This window comes from Rhinolophus sinicus, linkage group LG02 (assembly GCF_036562045.2).
Source record: "Rhinolophus sinicus isolate RSC01 linkage group LG02, ASM3656204v1, whole genome shotgun sequence".
Classification (NCBI taxonomy): domain Eukaryota; kingdom Metazoa; phylum Chordata; class Mammalia; order Chiroptera; family Rhinolophidae; genus Rhinolophus; species Rhinolophus sinicus.
In genome coordinates this window covers 54,926,402-54,940,532 of record NC_133752.1, presented here as the reverse complement: position 1 = coordinate 54,940,532, position 14,131 = coordinate 54,926,402, and the positions used below count along the sequence as shown (strand labels likewise).

Below are 14,131 nucleotides of genomic sequence, written 5' to 3'. Positions count from 1 at the left end.
AGATATTAATTTTTTGCCATCAGTGCGGCAAAATTAAAAGACACAATCTTCACTGCTGACAAAACAGCAAAATGAGAAAATACTAGAAAAATGAAAAATATGAGAAAAACAACACATTCTTGTTATGTAGAACTTGCTCTGGAGAGCAACTTGGCAGTATCTAACAATATATAAAATATATATAATCTTGACTCAAAAATTTCATTATCAGAGATCTATTCTAAAAAAATACATACCTATGTGTCCTAAGACGTATTTACAAGGATGTTAATGGTTGAATAGTTTATAATAGTCAAAAGGTAGAAAAAAATTACAGGTTAAGTGATGTAAGGTACATCCGTGGAATTCCACGCAGTTTTCAAAAAGAGTAAGATCTACCTTCCTGAACTGATGTGAAAAGTACTAAGAAATACTGTAAGTGAAAGGGCAAGCTGCAGAATCCTTTTTAAGGACTTCCATGTACATATGCTTCTATTAAAATCATAGATAAAGGACTAATAAGCACAACTATTAATAGCATGCTACCTGAATCTTTTATGGTGAGAACACATTGAAGTTTTACTTGAAGACTCAGTTAAAATAAGAGAGAAGCTAGAAAAAAATAAACTAACATATTAAGAGTAAATTACCTTTGGGTAGATGAACTATGGACTATTTTTCTTTAGATCATGATGTCCCAAAATTTCTAACAAACATTAGCTAAATAATAAAAAAACTAGATGAGTGAAGAATACAATAAAAAAAATTCAAAACTATGTCCCTAATAAGCAGACATGATAAGCTGAAACTGGTTTCATTAACATTAATAACCAACCAATACCTCCCAAAATAGAGGAAGCATACATTTATAAGCCTTTCATTTCCTCAGCTGTGAGTCTAGAAACATACCGGCAGGAGGATTCTGTAAAAGCTGTTTGACCTGTGCAGGAGAAAGTTCTGTTCTCATCATAGAAAGGGTTACACCAAGTTGCTGCAGTTGTGTTTTTATATTGGTTTGCTCAAGATGGGCATATAGTGTTGTAGCTGGAACTCTTCTTGAAGTACCATTTGGAGAACGCTCAACAACATAAATGACAACTTCTGTCCTGGGAAAAAAATAACCAAGTTATAAAATATGAAGCACATAACTCATAGCCACAAATATCAACGCAGCAGGTGATTTTAAAAGGGCACTAGCTGAATTCAGAAATGGTTGTTTTAAAAGGGAATTAAAATATTTTTTCTTAAATCTCAGAAAATAAGGAATCCTTACTTAATGTTATATTCACTTGCAAATCAATTTAAATGATAAAATTAAAATGAGAGAGGCAAATAAGATAATATTTGTAAAAGGCTTAGTTGCAAAGTCCTATGTAAATGTTATTATTTTTTCTAGATTCGAGAAGTGTTTTAGAGATTCTGTTGAAGTTTATGGGTTGCTTTACTGCAAGACCAAGAAGTAAAACCTGATTTCAGTTATATCTCACTAATGTAACAATAATTCTTCTAACCTAAAAATATCACCAAGTAAATGCCTTGCCACTAAATATGAAAATTATAGGACAAGGGAAGTTAAACAAAGTTATACGTGAATAGTAATCAGTTAAAACTTTCCATTAATGTCTTTGTGGCCCTTGATTTGCACACAGCCATTAATGTTTCTTCCTGTTTCTAAATGAAAAAATCTAAGAAATTATTAGCGTCTAATAAGTTACAAAGACCAAGATTAAGAAAAAAGCCTTTAAACATTTCTATATAAATACTAAAAATCACTAGCTGAGAAATAACATCCTGAGATTTAATTGGTGCTTTAGCAACAAAACACTCTTGATCACTCTATTTGGACCAAGACACACAGAAATAAATAGTATATTTAACGTCTACTTACTGATCATCTGGCAATGTTTTAATACCCTCCACATTTACAGTAAGGGTCTGGTGTCCTCCCAAAACTTTATGCAATGATTCTACCAACTGCTGTTGCTGACTTCGAATATCTGTTTCTTTTTTGTTGAAAACTAAAACCACTAGCCCATCTTCATCTTTGTTATTGGGCATACAACTATAACCTACTGCCTGTGGAATGACAAAATAAACGGTATCAAATATATGTACAGACCTTAAATCAGATACTTAATATTAACAGCTAAAACAGGGGAAGCTTAATGTCTGGTAGTGAAGGAAATGATTCTTAACTCCTTGTGCCCCTGGAGGTCACACAATTATAAAAAGAAATTATTTTACCCAAGAATAACAAACTTACAAAATGAAATTAAAATTTCCTTTTCAATAGAGTAACTAAGTAGCTTTTTCCTCCAAAAAATTTGACTGTTAGGTGTTTCTGAACACTGTTGTAACAACTCTGAATGTTATATAAAAATGACTGCAAAAGTCATGGACCAAAATGTAAGTTGTTTTACTATCAGATTCACGGAATCTCAAGTTTCAGATATATAAAGAAATGATTTATTAAATACTTTTGAAGTAAAATAATAACACTGACAACTTACAAATACTATAAAGAATGTTCATCATTTTAGGGTTTTATGTAATACAAACCATCATGAAACAGGTCAGTTTTTTACATAATATTGAATATGAAAAACTATCTTTCTAGAGAATTACTCTTAGAAGTCTCCTCTTTTGTCACCATTTACAACGCACGATTTTTTTAAATTCACTCTAGTAAATTTATACCCTATGTATGTTATTTACCAACTTAAAAAAATTAAATTGTTATATTCAACCTATGTCTACTATATACCTTTTAGTCACTATACAAAAGTATTAAAATTTCAAATATGCTTTCTTTTTGTCAGAGTGATGAGATAAAGAGATGTTTTCTAACAAGATCAGGAGGTCACTTCTTGTTTAACCATGTTCAAGGGTCTGATTCTCAGTTTTGCAGTTCCAAACACAGGTACACACTGATTAGGGTTATGAGACTGACATAGGCCAACAAAACTAACAGCCTCAAAAGAGGCTGAAGTATAAACTGGATTGCAATACATTGATTTCTTATGAAAAATACACAAATTGACTTAAATATTCTCACTGGCTGATGAACAGACTCTGAGAAGTCAAATTCAAATGAGAAGGTTGTTTGGCAGGCATGGAATCAGAACAAAGAAATCCGACTACATTGTTTTAATGGCTTTGGCATCCAGCTATAATAGTGACAGTTGGATTATACATGCCACCCAGAACAGATACTCCTGTCTGCTGGTTAGGGTGTGCTTTCCCGGACAATGTTAGATGAATACCACTCAATTCTAGGTTTACGTCTCCCCTCTATAGATGCCAAGCAGACCATTCCCCTTCTGTTAATACTTTTTACCCCAGTTATAAACTACATTCTAGTCACACCTTCCCTCAGTTATATTCTGGTCCTTTTCAATAATACATATTATGTAAGAAATGACTTCAATATTGTAATTTCTGTATTTTTAAAACAAAAGTATAATTGTACCACATTCAAAGAGTACTAAAAAAAAAAACCAAAAAAAAAAAAAAAAACCAAAAAGACAAGCAATTGCTTTCTTGGTATTATTTTAATCCAAACACCATATTCTCTCTTACATACACTCTTCAAGTGAAGATGAAAAGCAGTATTAGTACCTTAAATCGGCAAAAGGGATTTTCTTGCGTGAAATCCACTGGTGGAATGTTATTGTTGAAATATCCTTTTCCTGTTCCCCAAAAGGCCTGCAGTTGATTCCATTTTGCTAAAATAGCATCTCTCTCATCTCCTAACAGCGTTGGAGCAGAAAGAGCACTTGCGGTATTTATCAGTTGGTTCGACTGGGCAGGAGCTTGTGTAGGCTGACTGAAGAGACCACCTAATGCTAAAAATATATCCCCAAATTAGTATTTAAAAAAAAAAAAAGGATCCATTGAGATCCTAGGTATGGTATGCAGAATAGTTCCCCCACAAAGATATCCACATCCCAATTCCCAGAACTTGTAAATATGTTTACAGCAAAAGGGACTTTGCAGATGTGATTAAGAAATAAAGCTGAGATTATCCTGGATGATCACAGTGGGCTCAATGGTGTCCTTAAAAGCGAAAAGGGAGGTCAGAGTCAGAATGAGATTTGAAGATGTTATGTGGCTGCCTTTGAAAATGGGAGAAGGCGCTACAAGACAAGCAATACAGAGACTCTAGAAGCTGGGCAAGGTAAAGGATTTTTGTGAACTGGAGCCTAACCAAAGGCAAGGGAACTAAAAGCAAAAATAAATGAACGGGACTACAAACTAAAAAGCTCCTGCACAGCAAAAGAAACTAGCAACAAAACAAAAAGGCAACCAACTGAATGGGAGAAAATATTTGCAAACAACACCTCCAATAAGGGCTAATATCCAAAATACATAGAGAACTCAACAACAAAAATCTGATTAAAAAATGGGCAGAAGACCTGAATAGACACTTTCCCAAGAAAGATAAACAGATGGCCAACAGACATATGAAAAGATATTCAACATCACTAGTTATTAGGGAAATGCAAATCAAAATCACAATGAGATGCCACCTCACACCTGGTAGAATGGTTATTATTGAAAAGAAATAACAAATGTTGGAGAGGACATTGGTGGAAATGTAAATGAGTACGGCCACCATGGAAGACAGTATGGAGGTTTCTCAAAAAATTAAGAATAGAACTACCAGCAATTCCTCTTCTGGGTATTTACTCGAAAAACATGAAGACGTTTGTTTGTAAAGACATATGCAGCCCGTCATTCATAGCAGCATTATTCACAACAGCCAAGACATGGAAACAACCTAAATGTCCACTGACAGATGACTGGGTAAAGATGTGGGACGGACGCACACACAAATGGAATCCAACTCACAGTCAGAAAATAGATGAAATACTGCCATTTGTGACAACATGGATGGATCCTAAGAGTATTATACTAAGTGAAATAAGTCAGATTGAAAAGTATAAACCTTATATTTCACTCATGTGGGGAGAGGGCAATGTAGATAAAGGGGGTCAAATATATGGTAAATGGAAGGAAATTAGACTTCGGATAGGGCGCATGCAACAAGTACACAGATATTGTATCATAACCTTGTGTACCTGAAAATTATATATGTCATTAACCAATGTCACCCTAATAAATTTCATTTTACAAAATATTTGAAAAAAATTTAAAAAAAAATCTCAACTCCTCAGACACCACTGGAAATAATCAGGCCACCAATAACTTCTTATAAAAATTGTCAGTTAAATGAATTTATCCTGCCTTTCCTATATAAATTGCATTTCACGGTGACCAAGCAGTCTTATGGGAATGAAGAAAAATATCCTTTTACAGAATTTCAATGTGGAAGGGAGGGCAGAATTAGAAAAATCACCGTTTTGCAACTCCTAATAAAATAACTGAGTGAGGCAACGTTCATCAATGAATGAAACCATTAGAAACTGATGGGGAACTTTACAAGACAGGCTGGCTCTCACGACCTGCACCCACTGGTCAATCTCAGCGTCACTAAAAGAGGAACAGCCTCTTAATGTGATGCTGTAGGAAGCACATAGCACCACCTGCAAAGTACTTATGCCAAAAAGTCAAACTTGAATCTAATAACGTACCTGAAGCTAACTTCCTTTACCAGAAATATAGGGGATAAAATTAAATGATACAGGAAACAAGTCTAGAATGGGGGGGCATTTGACACGACAACTGGCACAGTTTCTGCAACAATTCATAAGGGGGGAAAAAGAAAGTGGAGAATTCTCTATATGAAAAAAAACCTTAGGAGACATAAGAAAATGTGTGGACCTTGTTTGGATAATGATTCAAACAAACCAAGTGAAGAAACCTTTGAGACATATGGAGAAATTTGATGAATGACTGGATGTTAGATGGTACCAAAGAATTATTATTTGTGAGTTGGAATGATGTCCATGTTTATAGAGAGAAGTATAGTAAAGTAAGGGTGAAATGACATGGTAGGGATTTGTTTGCTTTAAAGTAATTCAGCAATCAAAAAAAAAAAAGCAGGTGAGGGGGGAGGTAATAGATTTGTTTTATCTCTGTGGCAAATTCTAACTTTTGTTGAATCTATTTGGTAGAATATGAGATCACTTTACTATGCTATTTTTGTGTGCTAGAATTTTTCATAATTAAAGAACAGTAAGTGTTCATTGGATTTGGGATGATTAATGACCTTATCTATTTGAGCAAAGAAAACAGAAACTAGATTAGTGTGGGCTAAGAGGTAACAGAAGACAGCAGCAGGGAAATCCCACTCTCCCATCACTATTTCAAGTAACTTATGAGAAAGGGAGAAGAGAATGGTAGCTGAAGTGAGATGTGAGATTAAAGTAGTTCTGTTTTGTTGTTACTCCATTTTAAGGAAAAAAAAAAAAAAGAAAGAAACTTCAGATTGTTTAAATCTGGATGAGAAAGCTCCTTAGAGGCAAGTTGAAGACTTTTTTTTGGGGGGTTGGGGGGAGGGTTTGCTGGAAAGAATACTCAATAGCTCAAGTGTCCCCTGAAGGTAGGAGGATGTGAGACCCAGAGCACAGGTGAGAAAAGGATGGGCACGGGGGTAAATAGATCTGGCAGTGGGAAGCTGAAGGAATTACACTGAGGGATTCTGTTTTCTCTCAGAAGTAGAGGTCAAGGCCATCTCCTAAAAGTGAGAACAGAGAAATTTGAGGTTTGAAGAGAATAAAGATTTAAAATAACTGTTATAGAAAATGAGAGCATAAGTTGAAGACAGAAACTTGTAGGATTACCAGGCAATGTTGAGGACCCAACCGAGGTTGGTGATTAAGAATTTAGAGGTACTGTTCAGTCTTTTGTATTATGTGATTATTCTCAAGCAGTATTTGGATAGAAAATTGGGCTTACACAGGCTTCGGTTTTGGGTTTTTTCAGGCCTGATACAAGGACAAGGAAGTTCAGCATATTGGCAAGAGGGGCTGAAATGGAAGGACATGGAATCTAAGCTAATTGGAGAGGATAGTGAAGACAGGAAAGAGCTGATGGAAGAGCAAAAAATGTCAGTGGTCTAAAGAACAGCGATATTGGAAGTACTAGCTGAAAAGGCAGGCTGAAAGAGCAATAGATGGTGGGATGTTCACATTAGTGATTTTGGAATGAGAACAGTTTCAGATGTTGCCAAAGTCCAGGGTAAAAATTGTGGCTAAAGTGAAACAGAGAAGGTCTTTGGAATGAAAAGTAGATGGCATGGCTATTTGAGTACACAGTCATGTGGATGCTAAAATAACCCAGATTCATAGCAGACGTTGGAAAGAAAAGCAAGACTAAGAGCCAGTTATCAAAGTTTTCAATGAGTAAGAGATACTGTCCAGGACGTCAGCAGATACTGAGATTAGATGTATCAGAGGTGGCACAGCCAGACTTGCACGTGCTTCATACAGCAAGGGTTTTAAAAATAACACAACAGCTCCATCACCTTTGCAGATTAAACTCAAACTCCTTCCCAACAGTAGGTCCCAAATTCAGTATGCTGTGCCCCACATTCAGGCCTTTGTCAATGTTATTTCCTCTGCCTGGAATATGCTTTTCCGACTTTAATTCAACTGGCTAATTCCGTCAAGATTCAGTTCTTCCTCTGCATTCCAAAGCACCCTCTATGGGTCTATTTCAGTGCTTTCATGCATTTATTTTTTTATAATGGGATGTTTATTATTCAATCTAATTGGATGTTTTTGTTATTCTATCTCCTTCTAGACTATGAGCAGGGATAGTGATTTTCAACCACATATATACATATGTGTGTGTGTGTGTGTGTGTGTGTGTGTATATATATATATTATATATACCCTACGCCTGACATACAACATACACTCAATAAATGGCTGCTATATAACTGAATGCCCCTTTCATTCTGAAAATGAGTAACACTCTATTTAAATTCCCATTTTTCCTAACAAAAGTGCAACTACAATAACTTATAAGGAGGTTTTATTTCAAGAAATAAAGAAAAAAACTTCACTTTTCCTTTCTTCTCCTTAACTACTTGGATTTCCATTAAACTTTGTATTTTTACAGGATAGTAGAAAAGATGAATGATTGGAACACCAGAAAGAATAATTCTGAGACTACTATTATTTTAGTATTTTTGATTAAACAATTTTTGAAATTCATGTTTAATAAACTAATCTTCAATGCCTGAGTGGGCTGAATTTTAGCCAATCAAGTTACCTAAGAAAAATGAAAACAAAAGTGATTTTAAGACATATATATAATAGTTATTTTAAATCTTTATTCTCTTAAAATCTCAAATTTCTCTGTGGAGAAGTGAAACAAGTATTACACTGAAAGTCATGGAACGTGAATTTATGTTCCTATACCACTTCTTGGGAAGTATATGGAAGTCACGATCTTTCGGTTTCCTCTCTTCACCTATACAATGGAGATAACAAGAATACTATTTCATAGGGTTATGAGAATTAAATAAATTATTCCATACAAGATAACCCTGGAACATACAGCCACACCAGCTAGTAAGGAAGCTATCAAACCAATTGTACAACTGTGTAGAAGAGGCTGAAGAGGCTTGCACGGAACAAAGATGGAACCATTTAAGCATGAAGAAAGGTAATTAATAACTGCAATGGATTAAAAAGTATCAAATAGTTTAAATACCTGAGTTCCTGACATTAAAAAACAATTAACTGGTCAACTTTGGAGAATGATAGGGAACCAATACTTTATTTTGAAAACTGGTAATAAAGGGAAAGAATCATCCAAATAGAAATGAGGTGAAGTTTCTCTTTATAGAAGTATTCCCACAAATATATAAAAAAGGAATCATAGGGTTGAAACAAAGCCATTTTGCAACCCCTAAAGAATTAATGGATCTACGCAATGATCACCAACAGCTACTGCTAACATCGTAAATAGTAGACAATCCAGACATTATATGCCTCTTGATAAATACAACACAACTACCTATAGTCTTGCAAACAAATACCTGAACTATCAACATAAATAAATCTCTAGATCCAACGCAACTTACAAGAAATACAGAGGACAAAGGAATACGTTATATTATACCACAAAACTACAATCAGTAAAGTCCTCACTGAAAAGCTCTATAAGACAAATGAGCTGATTTCTTCAACAAGTTGAAAAATAAAGAAGAAAGAGAGCTAAAGGGGAGCTTACAGAGATTTAAGACAAATAGCGCAATACCTTTTACTTTCACACTTGAATGACAAAACTATAAAAGTAAAGAAGTGGTTACCATAAAAGACAGGACATGTAATTCCTCTGATGGGGAGGGATTGGAAGGGGAACGTGGAGGGCTGCTAAAGCGGCTGGCCAGGGTCTCTCTCCTGACTTAGGCAGTGGTTACAAGGCTGTTCACCTTATATATAATTAAGCTGGACTTCTGTGCAGTTCTCTATATTTGTGTTATTTTTATTTAGCAACAACAAAAAATTTAAATGAAATGATACAAAACACAGAAGTCTTATAATCCTAGTCATGCCAATCAGTCTTCTCCCCACTTGTTATCACCATATATAAACATGAAAAGCAGCTTTTGGATCCTGTAAAATAACATATAATTCATCAAAAAAAAGGTATCCACTAAAGGGTTTTGATCAGTGCACTCAATGTTAGCTATATTATTATGGTTTTATGTTGGAAGATGAAAATCTCATACTTACTAGCTGGTTGTTGCTGCTGCTGCTGCTGTGTATTAAATCCTCCAAATCCCAGTCCAGTTCCCAAACCAGTACCTAAACCAGTACTAGTTCCAGTTGTGCCAAAACCAGTACCAAATCCAAAACCTTTGTTCTGAGTACCACCAAAAAGTCCTTTGAAGGAAAAATTGAAATTGAGTTAAGTTTTTTTAAAAAATCGGACCTCTAGCTCATTTACTTCTACAAATGACTTAAAATTGTCCTCTTACCAGTAGTGCCTGTGTTAGCTGGAGCAGAAAAGCTGAATGCAGAACCTGCTGTTGTAGATGTTGTCCCAAATCCTCCGAACCCACCTAATTAATTATAAGGGGATAAATAAAATAGAATCTTTTTTATACCTAAGAGGTAATTTCTCTTTCAAATTATTTTATAAGTAATTATTACATATAAAGACAAAATATATTATCTAATTTTCCTTTCTCTACTTTCAACATCATTTTTTAAAAAAAACCACTAATCAAGAAGTCAATATGTTGTAAGAAATAAGCGACTAAATATTTTAAGTAGAAATACCACAATGTAATATATACCCTTCAACTAAAGGAATTATTAACAGTTACAGCTGAGAAAACCTGTTAAGCCTATTGCCATTATGTTTAACAAACTCTAAAATGACTATGTATGTACTTTTAGAGTAGGGGTTGCAAATTCAAATGCCTACAAGATTTAGGCTGGTAACATTAATGAGTGGAGGAGACTTGGTATTTACTGACTGGTGGAACTGTTCCATGTGAACTGTTTTTAAAAATGGCAGCAGTTCCTGAATTCCAGCAGATTATTGCTGCAGGAGAATGGTAATTTAGCAGTGTTATATATTCCCATTTCCCCCAAGAGAAATAGAGCTAGGTTTTCTACGTGAAATGTACAGAATCTTAAACCCTAATTCAATTGTGTTTTTGCAGCTAATTCAAATGTTTCTAAAACAGTGTGCCCAACAGATCGTGATGGCAGAGTGTGTTGCTAGTTTGCAACCTTGGCTTTGGTTAATTTATATTTTACTTTAGCTTGCATTTCTACTTAGTCTCCACTGAGACTAAGCAACTTTTCAAAGAAAACATACCAATATACTGATCTCTGTACAACAAGAATGTGTTTCTTGAAGGAGGAGATGAGGGAAAAAAACCACAAGTGAAAAAGGCTGTGGCAGGGAAGGTGGGCAGAGCTATCATAGGTCTCTGAACCAGCTGGACAACTCTGACAGATACACAAATTTCATTTTGGGGTTAAGTATAGAGACAAAATTAATCTTAACTATATCTAACTTGACATGTGAATGGAAGGGAATACTAGCCAATCTAAAATTGTTTTATGTGTTCTCCTCATTGTTAGTCTTTACCTGATTACCAATGTGGTGCCAAAAAGACTTTTAAGACAAATGTTCGAATCATTTGTGTTCTCTGAGCTCTGCCGCAAGTTTTCTGGGATTCTAACTTTTACTCTCATATATTTCTGGTCTAAGAGACAGAGATTCATCAATATTTCAACATAAAAGATATAAGAAGGAAAAAACCCAGCCGTCTGATAGTCATCATTAATTCTGATATGGAAAATTACTCAAGACAGATTGCATGTTGCACGCAGGCACAACCAAACACTCTTTTTACTGTAGGTTCTTTGCACTAGTACAAAACTGAACATTTTTGATAACAAATCATGTAAAGTACTGAACGTGGTTCTTAAATGTTTCATTATTCCTCACTTCCATAGAAAAACTAAGATATATTCCGAATTGGCTACATAATAAAAATATCAGTCAGGATCTTATGCTCCATAATACCAAAAATGTTTATTAGTAATAGTGGATCTGCAAGGATATAAAATAAAAAAGTAAACAAGAATTTCTAACAGCCCTTTGCTGAAGGTTGTTGTTGAACATATATTAAAGCAGTTAAAAAACAGTTAATAGTATCACAACTCAAAACTTAACAGTGATAACGCCATATGAACATGAAATCAAGCAAATAACCAACACGTTTACTTATTGTTGGTGAATTACAGTACAGCTGGGTGGCTTTGTTCAGAAACACAAATTTCAAAATAATGTTTCTGATTTACCCAGTGCCAATTTTAAGCAAATAGGGAAAAGCAAACATACCAAATGACAATGATATATGATCACTTTAAATATATCTTAATGATAATGGATTATTTTATCTTTGGAATTTTCACGTATTCTTCAAAACATTTTCAAATCAGATGCCAAGGTGATATTCACACTACAGTAACAAGTAACTGCATAAAATACCAGACTTCCCAAATAAGTTTTAGGGAATAATGTTTACCAGTTGCATAGAATTGGCATGGGCATACGTGGCATAATGTAAGAGAATATGGACAATAAATTCATATACGAGCAGCTGAGAAACAAGACTTTTCTGTGTCATTGTATGTAAAGTACACATAGACCTATTTTAAATTTATACATATACACACATTATAGGTTGTGTTTTGCAAAATTTCCAATGAGTTTCAAACAATCCATCTACGTAGTAAAATCTTCATAATTATTTTTTCGAATGCAAAGATGTCTAGCCTACCTTTTAAAACTCAATGATGACAATAAATTAAATTGCTCTCTCGGATCATTTCTCAAATTATCCCGCAAAGAATTGTGGATTCTTTCTATAATTACGTATCTTATAGAACGTATACTAATTAATCGGCTGAGTTGAACAAAGAAATACATTATTATTATTGTTATACAGGTTAAAAAACAAGACAGGTTACTGCTGTTCGTATAAGACTTGTTCCCTTGGGAAACACAAGGACAATAAAATGAAATTCCAATGAAAGATGCAGGAAAAATGAAAAATGACTGCAGGAGTCCAAGAATCCCAGGAAAATGGGCCTGACTGCTAAGTTTATACTTTGGAAGAGATAGCTAATAATTTGGAAGATATAGTCTACTCAAAATAATAATAATACATTCCAAATTCTTATCACTTGGTATATTTTGTTCAGTTAAATGCCAACAAATGAACATAACTTGCAAGACTTCCCCAAACTAAATATTTTAAGAGTCAAAACTTGATAACAAATGTTTCTATTCGACATTAGGAGATAAATTTCCTTTCCTTATTAGACAAGTCGCTGTTCTTTCCCAAACTCTAGAAACCACAAAATATATTCTTGGACTCCAGCTCCCAACATTCGTTACACATACGACCCGCAGTATCTACCTGCACTTGCCAGACTGTTACCAAAATTGAACGGAGTCGCCGAGGTAGTAGAAACACCGAAATTCCCAATATTAAAGTTCACTGCAGGATTAGCAGTTAATCCGAAACCCCCAAAATTAAACCCACCGGCGGTGGAGTTGGCAGTCTCAAGCCCACCAAATCCTGCTAGGCGTGTAGGCAAAGAAACAAAAATTTTAAAGGGGAGGGGGAAAGAAGAAAAAGAAAAAGCGAGATAAGGATTAGAAGAGTCTGCAAGAAGTTTCACAGAAGTGAACAAAGACAAACCTTGTCTGCTCCAAACGAGTTAAGAAAGCGGAGGAGGCGGGAACAGGAGGAAGGAGCAGGGGCGTGAAGTCCCTTAGCGAGGACCCAAGGAGCCGCGCGAGCGCTCCCGCGTCTCAGGGGCTGGGCCGTAAGGAGCCGCAGGGCAGCACCCGGGGGTCCCCCAGCTTTATCGTCGCCTGGCCCGGCAGCGGGAGCCACGTGCGCGCTGCCGCGGATCGCGGAGGCTAAGGTGGGGACGGAAGGCAGGTCTCCCGCAAGGCAACGGAGGAACAGCCCCCAGTCTCCCGGGGTCCGACTCCCCCGCGGCGGGAAGCGAACCTCAGGAGGGCAGGGCCCTGCGGGGGCCCACGCGCAGTGTGCGAGCTCCCGATTGGGCCTCGAGTCCCCCCGCGGCCTCCTCAGGAGCCGCCTCGGCCCACTCTGCCGCCGCCGGCCCTTTGCCGAAGCCCCAGTCTCCGCGGCGACAGGAGACCCCAGGATCCCCGAGCCAGAGAGTCTCGGACCGAGCGTCGGGACTAGAGGCCTCCCCTCGTCCCCGGAAGAAGGCCCGGAAGGGATCACTCACCCGCAGGGGCCGCGGTGGCTGCAGCGGTGCCCGAGGTGCCCGAGGGAGCCCCAAAGTTGAAGGCCATAGCGAAGGAGCAGGAACCAGGGGACCACAAGGCGCTGCTCCCGCGATACCGGGTGCCCTCCGATTTTTGATCCGGCGGGGACACCGCCCCCGGATCGCGAAGTCCCGCCTCTTTTCTGGCCTAGCCTATGAGGCCGAAACTCACGAAAAACGGGGCGGGTGGAGGATGGCGAGGGAACGCCCGGACCCGGTTAGCTTCCGGGGCTCTGTGGCTTCTTGCGGCGTAGAGCGTCACAACCGAGGGGAAATGCTGGGAAGCTTGCGGTGACGTGCCACCTGAGAGCCCTTAAAAGCTACCTTAGTGAGGTCCCTTTGAAAAGGTGTGCAGAAGGCTGAATACGTGTTTATAATGAAGACAGGGAGGAAAG

At 36.9% G+C, this 14,131-nt stretch overlaps 1 protein-coding gene across 3 annotated transcripts in view; it reads right to left on the bottom strand.

The window, feature by feature from the left end:
* NUP54 (nucleoporin 54) overlaps positions 1-13,911 on the bottom strand; it is a 30,000-nt gene extending 16,089 nt beyond the window's left edge. For 2 of the 3 annotated variants that reach the window (XR_012493687.1, XM_019720455.2), the window contains exons 1-7: positions 13,698-13,911; positions 12,848-13,009; positions 9,878-9,961; positions 9,633-9,782; positions 3,598-3,824; positions 1,868-2,055; positions 889-1,085 (exon numbers count right to left, since the gene is read on the bottom strand). Coding sequence is in view for 2 of the 3 variants with exons in the window: in XM_019720455.2 (XP_019576014.2) it covers positions 889-1,085; positions 1,868-2,055; positions 3,598-3,824; positions 9,633-9,782; positions 9,878-9,961; positions 12,848-13,009; positions 13,698-13,764 (1,075 nt within the window). In the remaining variant the exon portion in view is untranslated. The remainder of the gene's footprint in view (positions 1-888; positions 1,086-1,867; positions 2,056-3,597; positions 3,825-9,632; positions 9,783-9,877; positions 9,962-12,847; positions 13,010-13,697) is intronic. The other variant, XM_019720463.2, reaches the window with a different exon arrangement.
* Between the last annotated feature and the right edge of the window lie 220 nt (positions 13,912-14,131).